This window comes from Penaeus japonicus, unplaced genomic scaffold (genome assembly GCF_977035675.1).
Source record: "Penaeus japonicus unplaced genomic scaffold, GWHDUDI00000001_assembly GWHDUDI00000042, whole genome shotgun sequence".
NCBI classification, from domain to species: Eukaryota; Metazoa; Arthropoda; class Malacostraca; order Decapoda; family Penaeidae; genus Penaeus; species Penaeus japonicus.
The window spans coordinates 21,318,960-21,329,941 of record NW_028234444.1 but is presented as its reverse complement, the minus strand read 5'-3'; the positions used below and the strand labels follow the sequence as shown (position 1 = coordinate 21,329,941).

The window sequence follows — 10,982 nt, the reverse complement described above, 5'->3', positions numbered from 1 at the left end:
ATATAATAACTATCTTTGCACATTTGATATCTTTTATATTCATACAAAGCGCCCTCAACGCTTGTCATTACGACTTGTAAACAACACATGAGAGAAAAAAAGAAAAAGATCTTTGGTATTTTAACTAATAATTTGCTTATTCCTCAAAATTTCTCAAATTTCTCACTCTAGAACAACGAGAGGGGAGACTGAGGGAAACTGTAAGTAGCGTTTTTCAGAATACTCTATCTTACCTAACTTTTCTTAATTAACTAGGGAAAGGGATACAGAAGCTTTTTTTTATGAATCACACGGTCATCACTTCCCAATTTGTTGCAGGTTACCGAATGGAAAATACGAAATATCCACTAAAAATAGCTTGTATGTCTACCGCCTGATTGTCCGAAGAAGCTCGAATTGGACCCTTACACTCAGCAGCACGAAGGGCGTCCAGCTCATAGACACGGCCCAGAAAATGACCCTTCCGATCTCCTTATCTAAGGGGCAAGTCGGCGTCTGTTACAGAGTGCGGTTCGAAGCCAATAGAAACATCGACCTCCGATTTTCTCACAAGGGTTCGATGCTCATTTGTTTTTGTTTTTTTTGTGTGTGTTTTTTTCATTGTCTTGATTATCCATATGTCTGTTTTCATTATCTATGATTTGTAACGTAGTTCAGTTTCATTACTTTTTTATTTAGATGGTAGATGGGCTAGATTCAAAATGATACATTTTTGAGGGAGAATCTGGAAACTGGATTGTTTGCTCCGTTTTCGATCCCACAATACCGTTTTCTGTTGAACGCGATTTCCATATTTGCAAAAAGAAGCTACATTGTTCCCAATTTTCAGAAGGAAGCGCACCTTGCCGTGTGTCACCCATAACAGCAACAGGAGAAACAACAACAACAACAGAAGCAACAACAACAACAACAACAGAAGCAACGACAGCAACAACAGAAGCTGAAGACCTGCCGCCACCACGTATCAACACAGCCGTCGACCAAGACCAAACACCTCCGGCGTCCATGGCAACCAGACGCAGCTCCTTGACTTCGCCCTCCAGCCCTGGTCCTGGCGCTTCGCAGGAGGCAGGACTCCCCGGTGCAAGAGCTAAGGGATCTCAGAGTAGCCCAGCCGTGCATGTTGCACTGGTGATACTGATTGCAGGTCTGTTTGTTCTTGTGTGATTTCATGTTTGCATATATGCCAACATACGTATGTGCATATACACACACACACACACACACACACATACACACACACACACATACACACACACACACACACACACACACACACACACACACACACACACACACACACACACACACACACAAACGATTAAAACGAACCCAACAGGACGTCTGAACTCAACTGACGCCCAGCAGCCACAGCAGGGGAGACAACTATAAGAAAAAATAACTTCCTGGAAACCCTTTTATCACCTTGAGATCCGACATTGCAGACAGTGCAAATTGCAATACATATTTTGATGATGATGATAATCTTACTCTTAACAATTAAGCATTATTTACCATTATCATCAAACCCATATGTTCATGGTGGATGGTGTAATGATGATGATTAAAATTCCAGAGAAGCTTAGGTGATGACTATGATTAATGAAGGTAATGTCCCAAAGGGGAATAAAGTGGTGATGGTGATTATGATAATTAAATTGATGATGACAAAAGGGAACATCATACATCGATGCGTGTATCTAAGAAACAAAAACAAAATGGAGAAAATTATATAAAAACAAAAATAAAAATGTAATAAGACTTAACAAAAAAAATGGAAGCATAAAAAAAATTAAAAAATAAAAAAGTAATAGAACTTAACAAAAAAACAAAAAAAATGGAAGAAGGTTTTCCTTTCAATGTTACATTTAATAAAGAACAAAAAATCTTCTGAATTGATATACAATTTTGTCATTTCACACCATAATGATCAGAAGGTTATAAGTGCTTATGATTTCCATATGTTAATTATGATTATAAGATCAGGATCATTTATTTCACGATGGAATGGAAGAATGCGAACAAGTGAATAATAATGTTAACCTTACGAATATTATGTCAAGCGAATGTGAGGATGATAAGCTGGCACAGTAACCAATTACGAATTATAGATATACACAGTTTGATCTGGATAACAATTTGATTTTCCGAGATTATAGAAAAATAAATATGATTGTTTAATTAAATTTGTTTTTTTTTTGGTTCTTCCCGATCCTTGACTTTCTCTCTCTCTCTCTCTCCCTCTCTCTCACTCCCCCCTCTAGCTCCTCTCCTCTCGCACTCTCTCTCTCTCTCTCCCTCTCTTTTTCTCTCTCCTCCCCATCCTCATTTCCCCTCGCTGCGTCTCCACTTCTCTCTTCTTCTCTCCTCTCACTTTCCTCTCACTCTCTCCCTACTTCCTCCCCTTCTCCACCTCTTTCACATCTCTCTCTCGTCCTCTCTTTCTTTCTTTCCTCCTCTCTCCCCTCTCTCCCTCCCACTCCCTCTCTCTCTCTCTCCTCTCTCTCTCTCTCTCTCTGCTTCCTCTCTCCCACTCTCTCTCTCTCTCCTCCTCTCTCTCTCCTCTCTCCCCACTCCATCTCTCTCTCCTCCACCTCTCTCTCACTCTCGCTGCTCCGCCTCTCTCTCTCTCTCTCCCCCTCTCCCCTCCTCTCTTTCTCTCTCTCTCTCTCTCTCCCTCTCATCGTCTCTTTTTCTTCTCTCTCTCTCGCTCTCTCCACCTCTCCCTCCCTCTCTCTCTCTCATCTCCTCCTCTCTCCTCTCCTCCTCGACTCCTCTCTCCTCCCCACTCTCTCTCTCTTCTCTCACTCCTTCTCTCTCTCCTCTCTCTCTCCCCTCCTCTCTCACTCTGCGCCCTTCTCTCTCTCTGTAAGCCCCTTTGCTGGCACACCCGTTGTAGCCAACCAGTGGCACTAGTTGTATAACCTCTCGATACCCTGTTGAAGGTCGGTGGATAAGAGACAGACTTCACGTGCCATGTTCCCCTTTATTGTGGACTCTGCTTAATACAGGTTCCGGCCTTGAGGCTGAGGACGAGCATGTTCGCTCTTGTCTGTCTGTTCTGACCTCTCTTGCTCTGTCCAGATCTGTCTGTCCTGGGTTTTCCTTGTGTGTCCTTTAAGTACCAAATCCTCAGTCACTTTCTCCCCTAAGCTATCGCATAAATGCGGAAAACATCTGAAGGGACCGGAGCAGACTATTTCATGTTACATACACAGCAATGAAAATAACACATACTGATCAAATGGTAAAGATGATGATAAGTAGGAGATGTCTGGCAGATTCCTTCCTGCTGTAACATATCAGATGATACATGGGTCAATAAGAGGTTTCAAATGAGGCTTCCGGTCGGTACAACGTGTGTCACAGTGACCAGGTGATAAGGTACACGGCAGTAAAGCAGTGTCGGCAGAAACTTCCGCTAGTCGCTAGGAACAGTTTGGCTTTAAGGAACAAATCCAACAAAGACTGTATTACAATCAAATAACAGTAGTTTAGTCCGAACATCAGAGGCTTACACTCGCCTCTCTCATCTTCTTCGCTGTGAGTGTGTGTGTGTGAGAGGGTTTCCTCACAAAAGGTTTCCTGAAGCCAAAGTCTGGGTGTTCTTGTTTCCTATAATGGGTGGTAACGGCACAGGGCGAAATAGAAATAGTTACCTGGGTACGGATGCTTCGATGTCCTCTGTTTCTCGTTCGGTGCGTGTCTCGCGGACGAGGCGGGGCGGCGGGCCCTCCGAGTGCACTCCCAGTGTGTCTCCCGCCGAAGTGTGGATGCAATGACCTGATGTCGCCCATGAAACTGACCTGCAGGGACACCACGAAGATTGCCACGGGCTTTTCTTATGTCTCCACGTGTCACTCTCCTCCTCTCGTCTCTCCTCTCTTCTCTCACTCCCCCTCTTCCTCTCTCTCATCTCATCTTCTCTCTCTCCTCCTCTCTACCAACTCTCTCTCTCTCTCTCTCTCTCTCTCTCTCCTCTCTTCTTTCTACCACAGTCTCGTATCTTCCCATAAAAAAAAAAACTGATACACTTATTAACTCACCAAATATATTTCAGAAAACAAAGAAAATATTCCTTACTGAAAATTTATTTTATCAATTCTACTCACACGCAATAATTAGAAACAAAACCATGAAAAAGGAAAACATCCAGAATCAGAGAACTAATTTTTTTATGTGTTACAGGATAATTTTATTTCATTTTTACTCATCACATTTATCGACATCCGGAAAAAAGGCTCTGCTCAGTATGTATACACACATTCCTCATTATGATTAATTAATGTAATGATTGGTAATTATAGGGACTTCACATGGGATTCGTTGTCATTATTATCATTATCATTATCATTACCATCATCATCATAATTGCCAGCAGAAGTAACATTATAATCATCATTATCAGTATTGTTATTATTGTCATTATTATTATCATTATCATTATTGTTATTATTGTCATTATTATTATCATTATCATCGTTATCTTCATTATCATAATTATCATCAGCATAATCATCATCATCACCATTATCATTATCAGCATTGTCAGCATCATCTTCATCTTCATCAACATTATCATCATCATTATCATCATCATCATTATTACTATCATCACCATTATTATCCCTTATCATTATTGTTTCTGATCTTGTTTTGTTTTGTTATTGTTGTTGTTATTGTTATTGCAATTGTGAAAGTTGTGAAGGTGATCTATTCATCTGTCTATTTCTTGCCAATATCATCATAATTACGAAAATGATGATGATAATGGGATGATAATAATGGAAATTGTGATGATGGTGATACTAAGATGCTAATGATAATGATACTGAACAATTACAGTACTGCTGATGTTAATGCAGAAATTATATTAATATTGAGAATTAAAGATACTATTGAATATATCAATAAATCTTACTATTGTCTACCTCGCTACCTATCCAATTTATCATCTATCCGTCTATCTCTCTACGCACTTTGCCAAACACTGACCATTCTCCTATCTATAACCATTTCTCTCTCTCTCTCTCTCTCTCCCCTCTCTCACCACTCTTTCCACTTCTCCCTCCCTCTCCTTTCTCTCACTCTCTCTCCTCTCTCTTTTCCTCTCCCTCTCTCTCACTCTATCTATCTATCTCAATCTAACTTATATATATAATCTATCTATCTCTTTTCTCTTTCTCTTCTCCCTCTCCTCTCCAACACCCTCATCCCTCTTCCTCTCCCCTCTCTAACTCCTCTCCAATTCCCTCATCCAACTCCCTCTATCCTCTACTCTCCTTCTCGCTCCAACTACCTCTCCCTAAATCCAGCTCCCTCTCCAATTCCTCCACCCTCTCATTCTCCCTCTCCCTCTCCACTCTACCGCTCTGCCAACTCCCCTCCCTTTCCCTCTCTCACTCTCTATCCTCTCCCAATCTTCCTTTTTGTGTGGTTTTTTTCCCTTTCTCTCTCCTCCCTCCATTTCTCCCTCTCCCTCCTCCAACTCCTCTCCCTCTCCCCTCTCCCTCTCCCTCTCCCTCTCCCTCTCCCTCACCCTCTCACCTCTCCCTCTCTAACTCCCTCTCCCTCTCTAACTCCCTCTTCCTCTCCAACTCCCTCTCCCTCTCCCTCCCCCTGCCCCTCTCCCTCTCCCACTCCAACTCAACTCCCTCTCCAACTCCCTTTCTCTCTCCCTCTCCAACTCCCTCTCCCTCTCCCTCTCTAACTCCCTCTCCCTCTCCAACTCCCTCTCCCTCTCTCTCTCTTTCTCTCCCTCTCTCTCTCTATCTATCTATCTCTATCTATCTATATATATATCTATCTATCTCTTTCTCTTTCTCTCTCCCTCTTCCTCTCCAACTCCCTCTTCCTCTCCCTCTCCCTCTCCCTCTCCAACTCCCTCTCCCTCTCCTTCTCGCTCTCCCTCTCCCTCTCCCTCTCCAACTCCCTCTCCCTCTCCCTCTCCAACTCCCTTTCCCTCTCCAACTCCCTCTCCCCTCCCCTCTCTCCAACCCCTCTCCTCCCTCTCCTCTCCCTCTCCAACCCCCCCTCTCCCCTCCCCTCCTCCCTCTCCCTCTCCCTCTCTAACTCCCTCTCCCTCTCCAATTCCCTCTCCCTCTCTAACTCCCTCTCCCTCTCCAATTCCCTCTCATTCTCCCTCTCCCTCTCCCTCTCCAACTCCCCCTCCCTCTCCCACTCCAACTCAACTCCCACTCCAACTCCCTTTCTCTCTCCCTCTCCAACTCCCTCTCCCTCTCCAACTCCCTCTCCCTCTCCCTCTCCCTCTCCAACTCCCTCTCCCTCTCCTTTCCTCTCCCCCCAACTACTCCCTTCCCCCTCTTCCTCTCCCTCTCCCTCTCCAACTCAACTTCCTCCCAAGGTCCCCTCTCCCTTTCTTCCTCCCTTCCAACTTCCCCCTCCCTCTCCCTCTCCACCTCCCTCTCCCTCTCCCTCTCCAACTCCCTCTCCAATTCCCTCTCCAACTCCCTCTCCCTCTCCCTCTCCAACTCCCTCTCCCTCTCCCTCCCCCTCTCCCTCTCCAACTCAACTCCCCCTCCAACTCCCTTTCCCTTTCCCTCTCTCTCTCTCCCTCTCCCTCTCCCACTCCAACTCCCTCTCCCTCCCCCTCCCCCACCCTTTCCCTTTCCAACTCCCTCTCCCTCTCCAACTCCCTCTCCCTCTCCCTCTCCAACTCCCTCTTTCTCTCTCTCTCCCTCTCCCTCTCCAACTCCCTCTCCCTCTCCCTCTCCCTCTCCCTCTCCAACTCCCTTTCCCTCTCCAACTCCTCCCGCTCCTCCCTGCTCCACTCCCTCTCCCTCTCCCTCACCCTCACCACTACCTCCCCTCTTCCCTTCCAATCCCCCTCTCCCTCTCCCTCTCCCTCTCCCTCTCCCTCTCCCTCTCCCTCTCCAACTCCCTCTCTAACTCCCTCTCCCTCTCCAACTCCCTCTCCAACTCCCTCTCCCTCTCCAACTCCCTCTCTCTCTCCCTCTTCCTCTCCCTCTCCAACTCTTACTCCCTCTCCCTCTCCCTCTCCAACTCCATCTCCCTTTCCCTTTCCCTCTCCCTCTCCCTCTCCAGCTCCCTCTCCCTCTCCCTCCCCCTCTCCCTCTCCCTCTCAACTCCCCTCGTCCCTCTTCCTCTCCCTCTCCAACTACCCTCTCCTCACGCCTCTCCAACCCCTCTCCCCTCACCCTTTCCTCTTCCCTCTCCAACTCCCCTCTCCCTCTCCTCCCCCTCTTCCCACTCCAACTTCCCTCCTCCCTCCCTCTCCAGTCCCTCTCCCTCCCTCCCTCTCTTCCTCTCCCTCTCCCTCTCCCTCTCCCTTTTCCTCTCCCTCTCCCTTTCCCTCTCCATCCCCCTCTCCCTCTCCAATTCCCTCTCCCTCTCCCTCTCAAACTCCCTCTCCCTCTCCAATTCCCTCTCCCTCTCCAATTCCCTCTCCAACTCCCTCTCGCTCTCCCTCACCAACTCCCTCTCCCTCTCCAATTCCCTCTCGCTCTCCCTCTCCAACTCCCTCTCCCTCTCCCTCTCCAATTCCCTCTCCCTCTCCCTTTCCAACTCCCTCTCCCTCTCCCTCTCCAACTCCCTCTCGCTCTCCCTCTCCAACTCCCTCTCCCTCTCCCTCTCCAACTCCCTCTCTCTCTCTAACTCCCTCTCCCTCTTCCTCTCCCTCTCCAACTCCCTCTCCAACTCCCTTTCCCTTTCCCTCTCCAACTCCCTCTCCCTCTCCAACTCCCTTTCCCTTTCCCTCTCTCTCTCTCCCTCTCCCTCTCCCACTCCAACTCCCTCTCCCTCCCCCTCCCCCACCCTTTCCCTTTCCAACTCCCTCTCCCTCTCCAACTCCCTCTCCCTCTCCAACTCCCTCTCCCTCTCCAACTCCCTATCCCTCTCTCTCTCCAACTCCCTCTCTAACTCCCTCTCTCTCTCCCTTTCCAACTCCTTCTCCTTCTCCCTCTCCCTCTCCAACTCCCTCTCCTTCTCCCTCTCCAACTCCCTCTCGCTCTCCCTCTCCCGCTCTCTCTCTAACTCCCTCTCCCTCTCCAACTCCCTCTCCCTCTCCCTCTCCCTCTCCCTCTCCCTCTCCCTCTCCAACTCCCTCTCCCTCTCCCTCTCCAACTCCCTCTCCCTCTCCAACTCCCTCTCGCTCTCCCTCTCCCGCTCTCTCTCTAACTCCCTCTCCCTCTCCAACTCCCTCTCTCTCTCCCTCTCCAACTCCTTCTCCCTCTCCCTCTCCCTTTCCAACTCCCTCTCCCTCTCCCTCTCCCTCTCCAACTCCCTCTCCCTCACCCTCTCCCTCTCCAACTCCCTCTCCCTCTCCCTCTCCAACTCCCTCTTCCTCTCCCTCTCCAACTCCCTCTCTCTCTCCAACTCTCTCTCCCTCTCCCTTTCCACTACCTCTTCCAACCCCTATCCCAACTCCTCCTCCCTCTCCACCCTCTCCCTCTCCCTCTCCCTCTCCCTCTCCCTCTCCAACTCCCTCTCCCTCTCCAACTCCCTCTCCCTCTCCAACTCCCTCTCCAACTCCCTCTCCCTCTCCAACTCCCTCTCCCTCTCCCTCTCCAACTCCCTCTCCCTCTCCAGCTCCCTTTCCCTCTCCCTTTCCCTTTCCCTCTCCCTTTTCCTCTCCATCTCCCTCTCCCTCTCCCTCTCCCTTTCCCTTTCCCTTTCCCTCTCCCTCTCCAACTCCCTCTCCCTCTCCAATTCCCTCTCCAACTGCCTCTCCCTCTCCCTCTCCCTTTCCAACTCCCTCTCCCTCTCCAACTCCCTTTCTCTCTCCCTCTCCCTCTCCCTCTCCAACTACCTCTCTCTCTCCAACTCCCTCTCCCTCTCCAACTCCCTCTCGCTCTCCCTTTCCCTCTCCAACTGAGAGGGAGAAGAAGAAGAAGATTGGGATGGGTCAGTTTTGAAGGATGGCAGAGCAGGATGCAGGGTTATAAACAGACAGTTCACTGCAAGTGGCGTGGTCACCACAAGCAGTGGGATAAGACTGTGTCCCATGCTTCAGATTTACAGAAACTCAGAGATAGCTGGACTCCCCGAACAAGCTGTATGGATGTTTGGAAATGGCCAGGTAATAAACATTTTGAAGAAGTACTAACACTTGGCATCGATCACATAATTGTAGTTGACAACTGTGTATATCCGATTGTGACTTCCCTTCTGCCGAGACTATGATAGCCCGAGCAGGATATTATTGAGATGTGGATGAATATCATTTATGATACGTCATCCTGTTGAATACAAACATAATCTTAGACTTTCTGATAAATTCTTTCCTCCAGGAACATACGTATGTTTTATCAACATATATGTACGTCACATTTTCAAGTATGTAATTATGTGAACTCAGGAGAGGACTCCGCATGCTGAGGGTGATAATCCATACTGTCATATCGTTCTCCTGATATGTAAACATTTAACTGTGTATGCTTGTGATTGACCCGCCTTTTGTTCTGAATATATTTCAACATGTTGACATAGCTGTAAGGTCTTGTACAATATATGTGAGCCCAAAGAGGGACTAAGATTGGGGTGAGGATAACCTATGTTACCTCATCCTTTTGAGATGGACGTATTCACTTGCCTCCATAAACTTGTCAGTGTCAAAGTGAAAGCGATAGGCCAGTGAAAAAAAAAAGAAAAAAGAAAAAAAATAAGATAGACCATAGCAATAACGGTCCTAGTCTTACGCCACCTCACATATTATCCACTCGTTAGAAATGGAGATATAAAGAACATTTTGTAATATTTAATTAGCAAAACACTTAAGGAAAGTATTATAACAGGATAACTTATAAAAAGAACCCACGCCATAACTAGCTGTCATTAAGGGTTATATAATGACGGACGCTATGATTAATGTAATTACTAACATTTATAATATATTGCGTGGTGTTTAAGCATTATAAGATAATAATAAAATACATAACAAATTTACAACCGATTAGTTAAACATTTCTAAGGACAGCGGATTAAAGGTGGACTAAAAAAATGATAATAATAAAAAAATAAAATAAAAATAAAAAAATCTTTCTAAGTTGATTTGTGAAAGGTTAATGAAAGCAAAGTATATCTTAGCTTAGTTTATTACTCGAGCTATATTTACTTCGGAATAATAATTCTAATTATCGAGACAGCAGTCATTATTACGTAAGACAGGCGGCTTTGTTGAAAATATTCCAAACAATGACTTTTCTCTCTATATCTATCTGTCTATCTACCTATCTTTATCTCTCATCCGCCTTCTCTACCTGTTACTCCTTTCTCCATAACTCTTTCACTCTCTCATCCCCCCCCCCCCTCTCTCACTTTATCATCGAGTGAAGTGAAATAAATGCGTGAAGTGAATGGGGAACGCACCTCCCTGTCCTGGCCAGGGAATACCCGAGCTACGCCGTGACGTCATTCTTACGTCATTGTCGGTGTTGCCACATCAGCGCGCAATAATATTTTTAGATCACGCTGATTTCTGTTTTCTGGAAACTGAAGTACGCAAAACATAGAAGCAGCGAGATGTTGGAACGATGAACTAACTAACCATATAATGGCGACGAAGAAAAGATTATATACCTCCAAAAACAAAAGAGAATCGTGAAAATGTAAGCAAAAGTCTGGCAATGATTTACTCCGATGATCTGATGAATTGAGATAATGAGAAAATGAGAATGACGACGAATCGCAAAAGCGAGAAATAGCAAGGAAATAAGGATGGGGGGGGGGGGGGAAGAGAGAAAGTAATACACGAGGGAGAAATTCGGTGAAGGGGTGTCTGTCTCTCCATTCCCGGCGAGGCTGTGAAGACCTGCGCCTCACACATTTCAAAACAAACGTCAGGAAATAGTCCAAACGTTTCACAGTTGTTACCGTAAAAAATTCCCTTCATTTGGTCTCTAGCAAAGGCAAATTTCACCTCTCCCTCTCCATCTCCCTCTCCCTCTCTAACTCCCTCTCTCTCTCTCCCTCTCCAACTCCCTCTCCTTCTCCAACTCCTCTCT

At 46.5% G+C, this 10,982-nt stretch overlaps 1 protein-coding gene across 1 annotated transcript; it reads left to right on the top strand.

Moving 5' to 3' along the window:
• Positions 1–318: 318 nt before the first annotated feature.
• Positions 319–1,483, top strand: LOC122262855 (uncharacterized; the record flags this gene model as incomplete). The annotated part of the gene is given in 2 exon segments (XM_043031049.2): positions 319–554; positions 830–1,483. Coding segments are annotated over 2 exon segments (574 nt in total), but the record flags the coding sequence as incomplete, so codon positions are not given.
• Between the last annotated feature and the right edge of the window lie 9,499 nt (positions 1,484–10,982).